The sequence below is a fragment of the Benincasa hispida genome, chromosome 11 (genome assembly GCF_027475165.1).
Source record: "Benincasa hispida cultivar pf3 chromosome 11, pf3_genome.v1.1, whole genome shotgun sequence".
In the NCBI taxonomy this organism is placed as follows: domain Eukaryota; kingdom Viridiplantae; phylum Streptophyta; class Magnoliopsida; order Cucurbitales; family Cucurbitaceae; genus Benincasa; species Benincasa hispida.
In genome coordinates, this window is record NC_143488.1 from 65,012,654 (window position 1) to 65,031,796 (window position 19,143).

General features: G+C 31.9%; 1 protein-coding gene across 2 annotated transcripts; it reads right to left on the bottom strand.

The window, feature by feature from the left end:
* Positions 1-12,034: 12,034 nt before the first annotated feature.
* CYP76G1 (cytochrome P450, family 76, subfamily G, polypeptide 1) lies at positions 12,035-15,759 on the bottom strand. 2 transcript variants are annotated; one of them, XM_090307366.1, is made up of 2 exons: positions 14,528-15,759; positions 12,035-13,031 (listed from the first exon to the last, which is right to left on the bottom strand). In XM_090307366.1, the coding sequence occupies exons 1-2, from the start codon at positions 15,452-15,454 to the stop codon at positions 12,405-12,407; spliced, it is 1,554 nt and encodes a 517-aa protein (XP_090163492.1). In that variant the 5' UTR covers positions 15,455-15,759; the 3' UTR covers positions 12,035-12,404. The 2 variants fall into 2 exon arrangements, with proteins under 2 accessions (XP_090163492.1, XP_038905939.2); XM_039050011.2 differs by having other exon boundaries at positions 12,037-13,034; positions 14,528-15,755.
* Positions 15,760-19,143: the final 3,384 nt, after the last annotated feature.

The window sequence follows — 19,143 nt, forward strand, 5'->3', positions numbered from 1 at the left end:
GTATTAATTAGTTAATTGGATTAATTTAGAAAAGAAAAGTTTAATTAAATCCTATTCACCCCCCTCTAGGGTTGCCATATCGATCCAACACTACATACAGCACGAGGAAAGTTACTGAGTTGTTGATGATTTTCTTGTAAACACAAGGCTCATCAATATTCTGATCAAAGCCATAATATTTTATACAGATTTGATCACAGTATCAAATCTTATATTCCAAGATCGAGATGCTTGTTTCAGTCCATAAGTGGACCGATTAAGCTTGCAAACCTTTTGCTCTTGATCTTACTCAATGAATCCTTCTGGTTGAATCATGTAGATGGTCTCTTTAAGATTACCATTCAAAAAGGCAGTCTTGACATTCATTTTCTATACCTCGTAGTCATAATATGTGGCTATGGACAAGAGAATCCTGATAGACTTTAACATGATAACAGGTGAGAAAATTTCTTCATAGTCTACTCCCTCAACCTGGGTATAACCCTTTGCCACAAGTCTAGTTTTAAAGGTTTGTACCTTTCCATATTCATCTCTTTTCCTCTTATAGATACATTTACAACCTATAGGTTTTACCCTATCAGGTTTATCTATAAGCTCCCAAACATAATTGAAGTGCATAGACTCCATTTCTTGATTCATGACTTTAATCCATTCATCCTTGTCAACAGATTCCATTACTTGCTTATAAGATAATGGATCCTCAATACCATCATTAGTTATGATGTTTTTTGGGCTTCTGTTAAACCCATGTAGCGTACAGGTGGGTTTACAACCCTCCCACTACGTCGAGGCAATCTCAACCCTTGAGATGGATGACTAGATGAACTGACGTCAATAACCCTTGTTGATCTATCAGCCTATTCAACAACTCTTGTTGAAGTCTCAGTAGTCTCATTAAAAAACTCACTTAAAACAAGTTTACTTTATGGTTTATGATCCTTCATGTGGTCTTCTTCCAAGAAGGTAGCGTTTTTCGATACAAACACCTTATTCTCACTTGGATCATAGAGGTATTCACCTCTCGTTTCCTTGGGGTAACCTATAAATAGGCACACTTTTGAACGAGGTTCTAACTTTTTGGGGTTTTCCATTAGCACATAGTTTGAACATCCCCAAATCCTGAAGTGATGTAAATTACCTTTATGACCTCTCCATAACTCAAAAGGTATTTCAGAAACAATCTTTGAGGGAACGTCGGTCAAAATATAAACTGCAGTTTCTACTGCCATATCCCCAAAACAAGTCAAGAATATGAGTATAACTTATCATAGACCGAACCTTGTTTAACAGGGTTCTATTTCTCCTTTCTGATACACCATTCTACTGAGGCGTACTTGGGACTGAGAGTTGGGATGTGATTCCATATTCTATCATATAGTTTTCGAATCTTAAGTCCATATACTCTCCACCATGATCAAATCGTAGTGTTTTTTTATCTTTTTACCTAACAAGTTTTCAACTTTAGTCTTGTACTCTTTTAACTTTTCAAAAGCTTCAGATTTATGTTGCATTAGGTATAGAAACCCAAATCAAGAATAATCATCTATGAAATAGATGAAATATTCATACCCACCTTGTGCCCTTACATTCATCAGACCGCAGAGGTCTGAATGTATAAGCTAAAAGGTTTCTTTGGCTCTGTAACCTTTTCCAGTATTTAGTCATTTTAAGGTCGTTTAGTCATTTTTCCTTCAAGACATGACTTACATACTGGTAAAGAGTTTTCTATTAAACCATTTATAAGTCCACTTTTTACCAACCTCTCAATTCTATTGAGATTGATGTGACCTAACTTTAAAGGTCAAAGATGGACATTTTCTTTAGGAGAAATTCTCAGTCTTTTTACAGTTATTGCTATTTTGAACATTTCAGTATTGACCATAACTTTTATGACTAACGGCCTTAGTACATATAAGTTATTTTCCATTAAACCAAACCTAACTCCATTCTATTCTTAAAAATATACAATTTATTCTCAGAGAAAGATATGGATTAGACAGGAAACATAAATTAGGTTCCTCTTAATATGAGGAACTACATATACGTTATCTATAACATATATCGTTTCTTATCGAAAAATAACTTAAGCTTGCCTACAGCAACAACTGAAACGACCTCACCAGTACCGACCCTAAGAGTCATCTCTCCAGCTTCTAACTGTTTCCAGGAATTAAATCCTTGATGGAAACAACACGCGTGGTTAGTAGCTCCTGAATCAATTATCTAGGAAGAATCATCATTCTTTACTAAGCACGTCTCCAAGATAAATAAATCATATTTATTTTCTTTGGAGTTCTTCCTTTTTTTGGAGAGTAGTGGGATCAGCTCCTGAACCCAAGTCATAAACTCAAAGTTTTATCTCAAAGGACAATCGTCGATGAACTTCATCAGAGTTGGCAACAATTGCTTTCTCTGTTAGTCCCTTGGCATTTAATATAGACTGGAGATTACCTTGGGAATTGACACTACTGGTTTCATTGTCATCAACCCCATTTTTCTTGAATAGTGAGAACTTTCATTCAAACAATTCTTGCATTGATTTCATGATCTCATGTGCAATAACCATGTTCTCAAACCTTTTGGCCAACGCATCAGGTATGCTTGCCAAATTGTGAACTCGAGCCTTCGAATTAGCCTTTATCCATACGTCATATGCATTACGAACATTTCGTAGTGCATCAGGGGATGGGACTTGAGGACAATCCTCAGTCATGACAATTTCAAGGGTGTTTACCACGAAAAATGTTTTAATAGATTCTTTCCACGTAATGTAATAAAAAACGGTCAAACTAGAAAAGGCAACTAACAGAAAATCGCTATTTGACATATTTGTTGAAAAATAAACACATTGATCTACATTAGATTTTAGCATAACTCTTAAAAAAAATCCAATCAGTTTTAGCAATATCTAAATGAACCCCATTTAACATTTAATTTTGCAATGATGCTTCAGTGATTTAGGACAAAAGCCACAGAAGGATAGTCAATTGTCCCTTCACTGAATTAAGACACTCTCTTCCAATCATTACACCATAATAACTCTTATTCCTATAAGGATCAGTCATCATTTATTTGTTCAAGAAATCATTAACTTGCTTAATAATTTCCTGTAAGTGTGACCCTTCATTTTAGATCCTAGAGTTTCACCCCAATGAGCCAACCAAAGGGAAAAATCGATTGGGGCAAAAACTAAAGCAATCCTATCCATTTTTGGATTTCGCCTTGATATTGACCTACTGCACAAACCATCCAAAGGGGGACACTCCTAGGGCGCCTCGAGGTCATGCAAGAAGGTCTCAGGGTGCAAACCAATGAAAGAGATCATAGGACATGTTGACACACATCCCTCTCCCACTTACCATAAATATTCTCTCTATTCACTTTGATATTGATCCATGCAAACACCATCTAAATGGGGACGCTCCCAGGGCGCCTCAAGGCCAAGCATGAGTCTCACGATGTGAATATTAAGGGAGAAACGTGAGTGGAAAAATGACAATCATAGACATCTTTTCCTCCCACTAAGTATGTTAACAACTTAGGCTTAATTTACTTAGGAAAAATACAGCTAATTATTTTTACTAAGTGATTGTTTAAGTTTGCCCAAAAGTAACACTTACTTTGGAAAGTTAAACAATTTTTTTTTTTTATTAATATTGGTTAAACACTTGAACAAATGTTAATCAACAATTGCATGCTTGCAATAAATCTATCTAATTCACCTTTCCAGGTAGGTTTCCAAGTAGGGGTGTTCCATTTTCGTCAGCTTAAGTACCCCAACCTAGCTAGAATCCATCTTACACAAAAGATCCCTTATAGATATATTTGCTATAAATTTAATCTTTTATTGAAATCTATTTAATCCTATTAAACCGATTTAAAAGATTAATCTAATTTCTAATCTCATTAGAAATTTGTGAACTTAGGTCTATCTCAATCATATTTTAAAACTATTTTAAAAAATGATTTTACCTAAGTTTGCATGCAACTCTTAGTTATTGACTTTATTTTCTAATTTCATTTATTTATAACTCTTATAAAGTAAATGAAACAAATTAAAACCTACGTTGCATTGATTGACATACTTTATAAAATTATAGAGTTTATAAGATTACCTAAAGTAATGTCATGCATCATGCAATGTTCATTTCATTACTGCATATACATAACACTTACATATATCAAGTAATGAAATTAAATAACATACATCACATTCATATATTCAAATTATATATTATAACGATTATAATATAAATGATACATGGCTATGTTATTTATGCATGCAAGCATATAGTATAACACTTATATTATATGATGCATGAGAATGCTATAAAATTAAATCATGCATATACATATATTATAACACTTATAACATAAATGATGCATGAAACTAAATGCATAACCTATGGTGGGTTTTAATCCTATATGACATACAATATGACATATAAGAAAAACATACATCATATAACAATTGATGGACCAGGATAGGACCTCTAAAAAAGAACAAACTTAAAAGGCTAACTAGTACATAGAATTGAGTCAACCAGTTCGAAACAAGTGAACTGAGTCTTGAACTGCTTGAACCAAACCGCCCTTCAATGAACCACCTTGCAGTTGATTGTGTAGCAAATGAACTATGCAATCAAAGCAAGGTTCAACTTCTAAGCCAACGTTTTCAATCACTTGGCTGCATGGCTCCTTCAGATAGTGCATCGCCCAACCTTGGCCAACACATAGCTCACCTTGAGGCTATCGCATCCCTCCTATGGTTTCATGCCTAAGACCAACACAAACCTCATCGCATGCTGCCTTGCTTCATCGCATAGCTCCAGCGCACATCGTAGGAGAGTGCACAATCGTGTAGTAGACAGCTATGTGATCAAGTAGGAACCACTGCACAATCGCGTAGCAAGAAACTATGCAATCTGCACGATTGCATAGCAAGCATCTATGCGATCTTGTAGCAAATGCTACACGATCGTGTAGCTCTTGCTATGCGATCTTATAGCTAATGTTACACAATTATGTAGCTCTTGCTATGCGATCTTGTAGATTTTGATATGCGATCTTGTAGCTTCGACTTCTCCATTGAAACTGTGCTCTACAACCTTTCTTTGAAGCTTCTCAAGAACAACACGAGCGACTCAAACTTACAAATTACAGACTCAATTGCAAGATTAATGCCCAAAAATGCAAGGGCCTCTACAAACCAAATTTATAAACAAAGAAAGCCTTAAAACTAAGTATCCTATCCTAGAACATCCATCAACAAAACCATATTCATCACGATTTATCGCATGAAACAGAATGCAGATTATAAAACCCACTATTACTGTAAAATTGATTTAATAAAACAAATGGAATTTGGAATCAGAAAGCCTACAACCTAGCTCTGATACCAATTGAAGGAAACTTTTGAAAAATACCCTTTGAGCGGAAGCAAAGATCGACCCAAATTTCATTTTTCATTGAATATAAGTTTTACAATAAATAAAAACAAGATATGCATTTTCTTAAATTATAGCATACTTTAAATAAAATGCATAGGGTTTCAAAAACCCTTACCTTTGAGGAGCCCTTTCTTCAAGAATTCCCTTGTACAAGCCACGAATGGAACTCCTTCTCCACGTGATCTCCTTCTTTAAGAACGGACACCACCACTTGAGAACCTTCTGTATTCTCTTGGGATAAAGGATTCAAGCAAGAGTTGTGGGCTTTGCTTGAATTCTTGGAAAAGGGAAATGGATGGAAAGGAGGAGAGAGAAAAGAAGAACTTTTCTTCTCTGCAAATTTTTTTTTTTTTTGAGAGAAATCTTCTCTCAGAGCCAATTGAAGAAGAAGATAAAAAAAAAAAAAAAAAAAAAAAAAAAAACTCCAACCACCTTAATCATAACCCACGTAAAAATATTGAGAGAATAAGAGAAGGGAGTTCTAACTCCTTCCCTTTAATTAATTTCAATAAAATTAATATTAATAATATATAATACTTTATTATATATGCATACTATATGTTATATCAAATATAACATATAGCTTATAGTTTATATTGCATCAAATACAACATAAACTATAGATTTTATTTTCTCTCAACAAGACATGACATTTAATATAAATCACATTTATATTAAATTCACTTATATGAATCTCATCCATATAATTGATATTTGGATCATATCCAAATATTTAATTCCTCTCAATATAAATCATATTTATGTTTAACTACATGAATCTCATTCATATAATTAGCATTTGAATCATATTCAAATTCCTCTCATATTACCTTAATTATAATGTATCGAATACATTATACTGACTATATCACATATATAATCAATTTAATTAATTATATCATATATAATTAATTCCCTCAATTAATTTGAACACTTCAAATTAATCCGAAACTAATTTTCAATTAAATCCCTATTGAGCTACAGAGAGGGTCTTATGAACCTGTAGATTGAAGCTCCAACAGTATTCAGATAATTAATTAAATTTCCCAACATTCGTTAACTGTCGGTCAATCCACTAAAGACCAACAATTGACGACAGCTGCACTATTCGCACTACAGATAAATTTCTGTATCCATTGGATATAACCAGTCAACAGTACGATGACCCTTCACAAATTGCTCGTAAGTACAGTTGGACCAATTGCTCCTATAGTTACATCTAACTTTTTAAGTACCACTGATTCCTCTAATGAATAATAAGTCATAGTCCCACTATGACCAAGTCCCACTCGAGCCAGGAGAGAGTGTGGCCACTATATTCAAGGCCCAAAATTAGCCCTTAAGGGAGCAATTTATCTACTTGTCCCTACATTAGAGAATGAGTGAATTTCGTCTTGTGTAGCTGTGTTCCTAGCTCCCCAATCAGACGAATCCCCAAAATGGTAGGCTTGTTGAGTTGGCAATCTCCACTCTCACTCATACAAATCAAAGGACCGCCTTCATGAGCAGGAATTCACAACTCACTCAGGATTCAAGTCATGTCACCTATGGTCATCCTAGTGAAATATAAGTGTCTATTATTAACGGCGTTATATAAAGAGACTAATCATTTTGTGGCCTGGTGTTATACAAACTCTTTTATAGGATACCCCCGCTCACATGTCCCCACGTGAATGATCAGGATCAGATCATTTGTACTTTACAACACTTGTAACACCTACAAAGCGAGTTGTATACGTAGCGTCACCAGGATAAGGTACCTAGCCTTATCCATCTATTACAGACCGTTTAGGTTATTATTTAAACAAGATCCACTTGTATGTCTCTACATACTTGTTTAAATTACATGAAATAACCCCGGATCTTAGTTTATTAGATTGAGTATATGCTTATAAATAATACTTATTTTATTAATAACAATATGTTTATACAATATTTGCAAAGTACGAGATTACAAGGAGATTTAGGACACCATTCCCAACAAAAAGAGGTAGAATAACTTGTATTTTTTCGAGTTATAAAAATCCCATGTATACCTCGAAAAATAATCAATGATAGTTAAGAAATATCAACAACCAACTTTGTAGGAGAGGGATAAGGGCCCCAAGTGTCACAATGAATCAAATCAAACATTTTATTTGCTAAATGTTGATTACAATGAAATGGAAAACACTTTTGTTTAGCTAATGGACAAATCAAACAAGGTTCATGAGCAGGAATTTTAAGAGAATCGACAGATATTAAAGCCTTTAAAGCATTTAAAGTTATAAGGATGTCAAAATCTATCATGCCAAGTAGCAACCGAGCAATGAGATGCATTACAAACAACAACAACTGTAGGGACCTACTTAACATGTTGTTTAATGTGAAACATGTAAAGAACTTGCCACAAGCTAGCTTTGCCAATCATCCTCAAAGATGACTAGTCCTGAATCACACAAGAAGCTTCAACAAACTTGACAATTGTTCGGGTTGATGCCCTCAATCTCGTAGGGTTCTATAGTTTGTAAATGTTTTGAACAAACTCATTGTTTATTTAATAAAATATATGATATTTTATTCCACATTTTGTTGCATTAACCGCAAAGCAATAAACTAACATACAAGTTTATCTTGTAGCTTAAACATATATGTAGAAACATATGGGTGGATCATGTTTAAGTGATAACCTAAATGGTCTATAGTAGATGGATAAGGTTGGGTACCTTATCCTAGTGACACTACGAGTATGGTCCGCTTTGTAGGTGTTACAATTGTTGTAAAGTGCTACAAATGATCTGATCCTGATCATTCATGTATAGACATGTAAGCGGGGATATTTTATACAAAGGAGTTTGTATAAGATCGGACCACGAAATGTTTATTCTCATTATATAACGTCGTTCATAATAGAGACTTACATTTCACCAGAATGACCATAGGTAATATGACCTGAATCCTGAGTGAGTTGTGAACTTCTACCTATGGGGGTAGTCCTTTGATTTGTATGGGTGAGAGTGGCCAGATTGTTGACTCAACACGCCTACTATTTTGGGGATTCGTTTGATTGAGGAGCTAGGAACACAGCTACACAAGAAGGAATTCGCTTCTTCCTCAAGGTCGGGATAAGTAGATAAATTGCTCCCTTGAGGGTTGATTCCGGGGCTTAAACAATGTGGTGTCACACCCTCTCCTTGCCTAAGAGAGGTTTAGTCATAGTTGGACTATGATCTATTGTTCATTAGAAGGACCAGTGGTACTTAAGGAGTTAGATGTAATTACAAGGGCAAAACGGTAATGTTGGCTCAATTGTACTTATGAGCAATTTGTGAAGGATCATCGTATTGTTGATTAGTTATATCCAGTGGACATAAAAATATATTTGTAATGTGAAGAGTGCAGCTTTTGGTCTTTAGTAGAGTACCCACCGTTAACAGGTGATGAATAGTTTAATTAAAGAGTTTGAATTATTCATGTACCGTTGGGCTTTAAGCTACAGGTCAATGAGGTCCCCTTGGTAACTCAATAGGATTAAATGAGAATCAATTTTTGGATTAATTTGAATTATTCAAATTAATTGAAGGATTTAATTATATATAATATAATTAAGTTATTTTAATTATATGTGATATAATTACTATAATGTATTTGATACATTATAGCTTTAGTGAGAGGAAATAAATATTTGAATTTGATTCAAATATTATTAATATGAATTGAATTCATAATTGTTAATTTAATATAAATGTGATTTATATTGAATGTCATATGAGAGAAAAGAAACTATAGATTATATTGTATATGATACAATATTAAAACTATAGATATATTATATTTGATATAACATATAATTTAATATATATTATATGATAAGTTAGTTATCATATTTATATATATATTAATTTTTATTTTTAATCTAAATGAAGGAGGGAGTTAACTCCTTTCCCCTTTTTTCTCTCCACCCACGTATGTGGGTGGTTATTTTAGTAATATTTTGGCTTTTGAAAGAGAGGAGAAAGTTTCCTTCTTCGTGAGATAGACTGTGAGAAAGATAGAAGTTGTTCTGTGAGTTTTAGGTTAGTGAACAATCTCAACTCTTCCTCCTCTCTACTTAAATCTATATTCCCTCATTCCAAAATAGTCAGAGCTCACCACTATTGGGTTCTCTGCCTGAGAATACTGAGGAAGTCATCGTGGTAGTGTTCGGATCTTGATTGAGGGATACTTGATGAAAGTCTTCAAAGGTAAGGGTTTCTGAAACCCTAAGTTTTCTTTTAACTTAGCACGTTATAATTTATATAAATGCATATCTTGTTCTTTCTTTTCTGTAAAAATTAATTTCTTTAAAGAATGGTGTTTGGGACTATCCGCTTCTGCTCAAGGTTCCCTTTAATTTGGATTCCATCAATAATAACAGATAATTGCTTAGTGAGAGCACTGATAGAAATGAAGTTGAAAGAAAAATTAGGTAAGAAGAGAACATCTTGAAGAACAAAGTCGAAGGATAACTTCACAGTTCCCATATATTGAACAACAATCTTAGATAGATTTGGTAAAGAAACTAAAGCATTAGTAATAGGAATAAGAGATGTAAAAGCATTTCGTTGATAACAAATGTGAGTTGTTGCTCTAGAATCTAAAAACCAAGCACCAAATAAAATAGCAAAAACATAGGAATCATGATAGATACCTGCAACATGTGAAGTAGTAGCAAATGGCTCAGTGTCATACTTGGACTTGGCCAAGTAAGATTGTAATAATGACAACAACCCTTGGCATTATTCAGTAGTTAAAGAAGAAAGTGAATCAGAAGAATCTGTCTTCTCGGTTGGAAGATTTTTCTAATGAAGGTGATGGCCTAGTGGATAATCGTGGAGCTTATAACAACGATCAACAGTATGTCCATGTATGTCACAGTGTGAGCAAATAGGTTTATCTTTCTTCTTAGACGTGTTTGAATGATTAGACGTTCCAGTAGAAGTGGTATGAGCCATCGAATAATTCTTGACCATGAGGGCGGTGGTGGAAGAAATAGAAGATGTTAAGGGAGAAGATGGAATTGAACGTTGTTCCATTTCTTGAACAACCAAAGAGAAGACACGATTGATGGTTGGTACAGGCTCCATCAACAACAACTAAGCCTAAATCTGACTAAAAGAGTCAATGAGACCCATAAGCAAGGTCATGACATATTTAGTTTGGAAGTAATGAACGAGGTCCTTGACTCCACCACAAGTGCAACAACCGCAAGAGCATACCGGATGGTAAGAAACCAACTCATTTCAGAGAGATTTCAATTTTGCATAATAGGTAGTTACAGAAGTTTGATCTTGAGACAAATGCGATAACTCATGGCGAAGTTGAAAAACTCTTGGATGATTTTTATGCTGATATCGTTCTTGAAGATCAATCCATATTTCGTAAGCAGAATCAGTGAAATTAACACTTGCAGATATCTCTTTGGACAACGAATTAAGAAATCCAGTCGGTGGCTGCACTATTACAAATAATCCAAGAACTGAGCAATTCACCTATCGGGCGTGGAATAGATCCATCAACAAATCCTAATTTGTTCTTCACAGTGAGACCAATAACCATAACTTGACTCCAAGATGTGTAGTTCATTTCAGTGAGCAAATTGGAGACAAGAACAAGATTGGTATTATCGGAATGGTGAAGAAAATAAGGATTGGTTTATTGTTCAAAAACAATAGGATCCACCGTTGATGACGAAGACATTGACGACAGGATCAATGAATCAAAAGTAGAAGAAGTCGTTGGAACATTAGGGTTTGAAGGAGGAGGCACATCATCATTGGCCATGGCAAACACGAGAAAGAAAAGCTCAATAGAAAGAAGCGCGAATTTTTACATCTGATACCATACTAGACTTTGAGTTTAGTAAAATATCTGCCTTATATTATTGATGTACAGAAAAGACATATACATACAGATATAAGAGAATTAAAAAGTAACTCTAGTTAATGTACAAAAGGTAAAATTAACTCTAATAGGAAGACAAATTGAGTGGTGGGAACGGTGAAGGAGGAGGAAAGGGGAAGGGGGCTATGTTGCGGGTATCGAGAGAGGGAGGAAGAGTGAAAGAGGGAAAAAGTAGAGGGAGGCTAAGGTTTGTTTAACTTTTCTTTTTTGTTTTTCCTTTCTTTTCTTTAGAAAAAAAAACCCAAATTTAAAAGAAAATAAATTTGAGAGGAAAATGAAAATGAGGAGGGAAGGAAAATAAAAAAAAATGAAGATAAAAAAATTGTTTGGGATTCAAAAGAGAAGGTCATTTACAATGTCGATTTCAATCGACATTAAATATCCCCTTTTTTAAGAAACCGACATTGTACATCCGTATTTAGTTTTTCCAATCGACATCAAAGCTCAGATTTCTTGTAGTGTTTGTGTTTATTTTCTAAATTTGAATAAAAATTTAAATATTTTTTTAAAAAAATTTTGAAAAGCGTACTAAGAAATGTGAATAAATAAACATGGATTTAAAAAAACGATTTGAAAAATTAATTATCAAACGAGATTTAAAAAAATGATTTTAATGAAATTGGCCATTCCTTCCCGAAATAAAACTAGGATTGTATTAATATAAAGTCAACAATGAGAGTACGCTATACAGAAATGTTTGCACGTTCTTATTTTTACAGTGGAATTACAATTGAGTTCTTTTATGCATATACGATATCTTTCTTTTAACTTCTTTTTCAAGAAGCCCAAATTATCTATTTAATGACAATAATTTTACAAATAACAACATTTATCTACACATTGGTTGGGTAAAACTCTTACTGGCTTTTAATGTAGTGTATTTTTATTGTATTTAATTTTTAAATCAAATAAAAATACACTATATTTAAAGAACTAGTGAGATTTCTATTTACCCGTATCCATATGTAGACAAGTATATTATATATAACTGACCTTTTTTTGCAATAAAAATATATACCAAATCCATATTTTTCAATCAAAGCGACGTCGTTTGTGACGAGTGGGCACAGCCTTCAGAGGAACTTTCATTCGGAGAGTAATCCCCATTTGCGCTGACATATCCATCTCCTCCGGTGACATTCCCTCCGGCAGAGCCCAATCAAACGACAGAATCAACGACCCTAAAGCCATTGGAAGAACCCTCGACGCCAGCGGCACTGCCGGGCACATGCGGCGGCCGGAGCCAAATGGAATGAAGTCAAAGTGTTGACCCTTGAAATCCTTGCTGTCGGTGGAATCCAAGAATCTCTCTGGCGAGAAAACCAAAGCGTCTTTCCAGTTTTTTGGGTCACGACCGATAGCCCAAAAGTTTACCAAGACTTGGGTTTCAGCAGGAATCCGGTAGCCGAAGATTTTGCAGTGCTTCATGGCCATTCTCGGGAAGAGGAATGGAAGCGGCGGGTGGAGGCGGAGGGTTTCTTTGACGACAGCGTCAAGATATGGGAGGTTTTGGAGATGGGTTTCTTCGAGGTTGGCGTTCGGTGGGATGGTGGCTCGTAGCTCCGCCTGAAGTTTCTGCAGCGCCGCCGGGTTGTGGAGAAGCTCCGCCATTGCCCATTCTAGTGTACTGGTGGTGGTGTCCGTCCCCGCCGTAAACATCTCCTTGATATATATAAAAAAAAAACAAAAAAAACAAAACACAAACAAACAAACAAAAAACCAAAAATCATTGCAATGAATCGTTGTTTTGTCCGTTTAAATTAGAAAAAACCCTTAAAAAAGAGTCTCGAGTCCCATCAATATATCTTATCAAATTGTTTAATCATAATAAATTATGTGATAATTTTTTTAAATATTTTAATTTCTTTTTATTTTTCTTATGTGAGTGATTTGAGGATGGATATAGATTGATGCATTATTATCCTTTAAATTTATATTGTATTCCTGTATGTTTTCTTTTTGTTTCGATGGATCAGAAAATTTGAATATATGTGTGTATAAAGTATAAATCAATTGAGCTTGGTGCTTAGTCATAAGTGAGTTGCTAAAAATAGGGAATTGTTGTTTTAAGTTTTTAAGAAATTTGTAGAAATTTTTTTTAAGAAATTTGTAGAAATTTTTGTTTTTATTCTTTTTAAATGGATTAATTTGGAGTATCCTTTTGTAAGTAAACTTATCACGTATAAGACAACAAAAAATTTTAAACAATAATAGTGATTAAAATGAAATTTTTTAAACAAATATTTTAATCTCCAAAAACCAAAAAGGAAAAATTAAAATTTAAGGGATCAAGATATATATTTTTAAATTTTAATGACGAAAATTAGAAAAGGATGATATCTTAAACATACCAAATCCATGGTTTAAAATTTGAAACAAAATACTTAAATGTTAATTGGTTATATCTATCTCTATGGATAATTATTCAATATAATTATCACGTGGTAATTAAAAAAAACATGTTTTTTTAATATATGTAAAATAATGACCAACCTAGATAAAAGTTGAAGAGAACTAAAAGGAATTTTAACTTTTTTATTTATTTTTTATTTTTTTAAATAATAGATATCAATTTTCGATTCAAATAATTTTTTTCTTATTTTGTTTCTGTTTTTTGTTATATATATATATATATATATATATTTTATTTATTTATTTTTTTTTTTTGAGAAAAGATGGTTGCATGATATAGGATTAAATAGTTAGAACTAAAACGAAACCAAATTTGGAGACTAAAATCACAAACTTCAAAAGATTTGACAAAAATATAACACAAATAAAAAAAATAAAAACAAAAATAAGATTGAAAAATAAAATTAAAAAAAAAAAAAAAAAAACATACAATTATATCTTTAGGATTATTACAATAATACTGCAAAACAACAAAAAGTATGATTTATAAAATAGTGTCCACCCATTATTTCTTAAAAAATTAGAAAATATTGGGAACAAACAAAACATAAATCCGATCCTTCAATCTTCATCTACCTGCTTCTCATACAATCTGATATTATTATTTATATGATTTGTCAATCATAGCACGTGAGATGCATCAATCTGCTGCTCTATTTGTTACTAACTACGATATGATGGGTTGATAACGATTTTATTTGAAAAATATGAAAAGCAAAATAAGAATTAAAAGTATAGCTTACGAAGACGATAACGTTGATGATCCAAGAAGAGAATTGAGAAGGCTCCACAACCCCATCGCCACGAAACTCCAAAAGCACGTCTAAATAATCTTTTTTCCTTTCTTCTTTTTTCTCATCACTAATAATAATATTCCCTTTTTCCCTTAACAATAATCTCTCTTTTATAAATTCTCCTGCAATTTCAAATGCTTTGTTCACGTGAAATTGTGTCTTCTTTCTAATCCCCTGTGGATCCATCCACCGTAACGCCGGCAAGAAGTCCGCCACATTCGGCTTTCCGGCCATCTCCATCACCTTTCTCGTATGGTAATAAAATTCCTTTCCCCTCTTCGAATTTGCCTCTAATAAATCTTTTGAGAATATTAAATTCCCGATTAAATTAAAGCTCATTATGAACATGAATTTTCCCACGTCCAAAGGCGGCGCGTGTACGCCACCCTCTATTTCCTCCTCGATGTGGCGGATCATGGTATCGATGCAGCGACGACGGACGTGTTTCATGGCATCAAGTTGGCGGGTGACGAAGAACTCTGACGTTGCGAGTCGTCGAAGCATCCGCCAGTGGGGCCCATATTGGGAGGTGATTAAGGAGCCTTCTGTGCCGTGCTCGCCTTTCATTGCCTCGTATATCATGCGCCCTGACAATGGCGCATCGTGGGTTTTGAACATCTCACGCGCCGCCGCGCTTGAGGAAACAACTACCGTTTTCATTGACCCAAGTTGGAGGGTCATGATTGGGCCGTACTTGGCGGCAAGTTTTGTGAAGGATTCATGAGCGGAAAAACTAAGTTGGAGCAAATTTCCGACCACTGGCCAACGAGGCGGCCCCGGCGGTAGCTGCTCATCGGCCACCGCTCCACGGTGACGCCACACCCATAAACCCCACAAAAATAACAGCAAAATAAGCCCTGCAATTTGAATCTCCATACCTTTAACCAATTAGTTCCTGTGATTTATAGTCAATGAAGTCTGAAGTTAAAGGAGTTATGAGTAAATGACCTTGATTTATAAGAAGAGGTCGAATCTCTTATATACACAATGAATTGAGAAGAAGAGAGAAAATCTAGCTTATGGAGGGAGTTGGTAAACAAATATATTATAATACCTAATGCAAATGAATGCTAAGCAAAGTCAACCATGAAAATAAGCTAAGTATGAGTGTAATCATATCTGTACGGACAAGTAGAGATTATTATGTCTTAATAGGTAAATGGTGGTGAAATTTGAATTCACATAGCAACTATTTTTTAATATTAATTATATAATCAGTGATTTATTAGATAATCGAAAACACTCGGGCATCTTTACCCTTAGCCATGAGCCTCCCTGCTTAGTAACTATTTAGGTCTTGTTTGATAATCATTTAATCATATTCAATAATCATTTCGTTTCTTTTGTTTTTTATTTTTAAAAATTAAGTCTATTTCCTTCTCTTTTTTACCCTGATTTGCATTTTTATTAAGTATAATGATTGAATTCTTAGTCAAATTCTAAAAACAAAAATAAGTTTTAAAAGTTAAATTTTTTTAGTTTTATAAATTTTGGTTTGGTGTTTTAAATCATTGATAAAAAAATAGATAACAAATGAAGGAATTTGAGGTGAAAAGTAGTGTCTATAGACTTGATTTTAAAAAAACCAAATAGTTATCAAAAGGGACCTTAGTTTTTTTGTTTTTTTATTTTTAAAAATTAAGCCTGACACTAATTTTACTTCCAAATTTTTTCATTTCTTATTTTCTTTTTACTGATAGTTTAAAAAACTAAGTTAAATTTTAAAAACTAAAAAACATAGCTTTTAAAAACTTGTTTTGCTTTTAAAATTTAGTTAAGAATTCAATCATTGTATTTAAGAAATATGCAAATTTTTATAAGAAATGAAGAAGAAATATATTTAATTTTCAAAAATCAAAAACAAAAAACGAAATGGTCATCGATCGAAACATTAGTTTTTATCTTTTGTAGATTGCACTTGAAAAGTGTTTTCAAAATTAAAGCCAAAATTTGAAGATTACAAAAAAATCATTTTTGTTATATATAATTTGTTATGATTTCAAACGTTTAAAATACGACCACCACGAGTAAGAAATTGTGAGAAAAACATGTATATAATTTTGACAATAATTTAAAGACTTATAATTAATTAAGTTCAACTGTTTTTCATTATTATTAAAATTCAACTTATTAAAATAATTAATGGACATTCATGTCAAATACTAAAAGCAAGTATGTTAAAATATTAATAGACATTAATGAAAAAAAAATAGGGATAAAAAGTATAAATTCCGAAATCTATATACCAAATTGAAACAAAACTCAAATTTTAAGATAAAATTTTAACATTTTGAAATGATAAAAGTCAAAACCTAAAAACTAAAAGTGTGAGGTAAGAATTAAAAGGCAAATGTGAATAGTTACAAATGTGAAAATCTAGCACGTTGCAAAAAAATTTGTAAATATAGCAAAATTTATATCTAATTATTTAAAAATATTGTTATACACTTAATTATTAATCATAAAAATGCTACCTATTGCAATTATCATATAATATTACCATTGTTTTTAGGATCTTCTTGAAAGAGAGAAAAACAAAAGTTTATGACAAAAATTCCCAGGTAATTTAAATCTTCACCATATGTAAATAGAGAAATAAATGAAAAAATTTAGAAAATGATAAATTAAAAAATTAAACAGAAATCTGTTATTAGATGTATGAAAACATCTTTGGCATGCATTTCTTGAGTACAACTTTTATTTATTTATTTATTTATTTATTTATTTTCTTGAAGGTTATTTTAGTAGAATACTTTACATTATGGGAACTTTTTGCTATAATATTTTTGGAATTTTTCTATTTATAAAACTTTCCTTACTTTATATCTTAAAATAACTAATTAATCATTATCCTTATTTTTACAAGTTTATTTCTTATGAATTACTTATTTTTCAAAAAAAAACTAATTAAGTTGTTACATTTCTTTTTTAAAGTTTATTTTTATGAATGACTAGTATCTCAAAATAACTAATGATGTTATATATTATTCCTTTTAGAATTCAAATTTTAAAGAAATGTTTAAAATATTGTTCTGAAAGCTAGCCCTAAAAAACTTTTGCATTCACAACTTCAAAATCTATCCTTAATGATACAAAATTAGTAAATGAAAACTAAACAATATTAAATCTAAAAATGCTATTATTTAAAAAAGAATAATGCTATTGTCTTTGCATTGTAAAATAAAAATGTGAATTAAACGTATGTCTCAATTACTAATATAATTTTTTTTTCGTAATAATCACTAAACTAATATCTCGTTCCAAATTTATGAGATTATAAAGCGTCAAACATAAAACCATAGGTCCATAGCTACCAAATTGGTTTTTAAATTTAGTTTAAATTTTTAATACAGCCCACTGGTTTTTGAAGAAAAACATTTTTTTTGGCTAAAAAATAAAAGAGACATGGACCATTTATAAATTAATTGAATTTTTTACGAAAAAAAATATGACATATAATGTTAATAATTGTACCAGTAATCAAAATATATTATTTATTTGTTATCTAAGAAAGGGATATATTATTGCTTTTTATTTTTTATTTTTAATAAAAGATATATTATTTCTTTGAATCACTGTATATTATATTAGTATGTCAATTTTGTTGCCGTAGCTTATACTCTACATTAGTGAGTGAATATCCATTTTATTTTCCTCGGTCATTCCCACATGTTTTATAATAAAAACGAAAATTATAATATATAAAAAAAAATAGAGGAAAAAAAAAGAAAAGAAAAAAAAAAGAAGAAGAAAGAAAGAAGAAAAAACTATACAACTAGTGAGTTAAATTATAAGACTAGTAAATATCAACATTTTCAAAAGCACATACAAATAAAGACTTCATCTCAATGATAATCAAACCAAATAAACACATTTAGGTTCGTTTTGGTGACTATTTTAATTTTTATATTTGATTTTTAAAAATTAAACTTGTTTTTTTTCTTGATTTCTTATAATGATGTGCATTTTTTAAGTATCCGAATAGAAAATTTAGTCAAATTTTAAAAATAAAAAAAATTTGTTTTTATGACCTGTTTGGTAACTATTTTGACTTTGATTTTTTTGTTTTTGAAAATTAAGTCTATAGACATTACTTTTATTTCTACATTTCTTCATTTGTATCTTCTTTTTATCAATGGTTTAAAAACCATGCCAAATTTGAACATTAAAAGAAAAGTAGCTTTTTAAAACTTGTTTTGTTTTTGTTTGTTTCTTTGTTTTGTTTGGCTTTTTTTTTGTTTTGTTTTGTTTTTTTGTTTTTAATTTGGCTAAGAATTTAACTATTATACTTAAAAAAGATGTAAATCAATGGAAGAAATAGGGAGAAAATAGCAAATTTTCAAAAATAAAAAACAAAAAACAAAAAACAAATGTCTTGTTTGGTAACCATTTTGCTTTTTGTTTTTGTTTTTGAAAATTAAGCTTATGAACACTATTTCTACCTCCAAATTTCTTCATTTGTTACCTACTTTTCACTAATGATTTAAAAAACAAAGGCAATTTTTGTGAACTAAAAAAGTTGCTTTGGTTTTTGAAATTTGGCAAAAAAGTCAACCATTGTACTT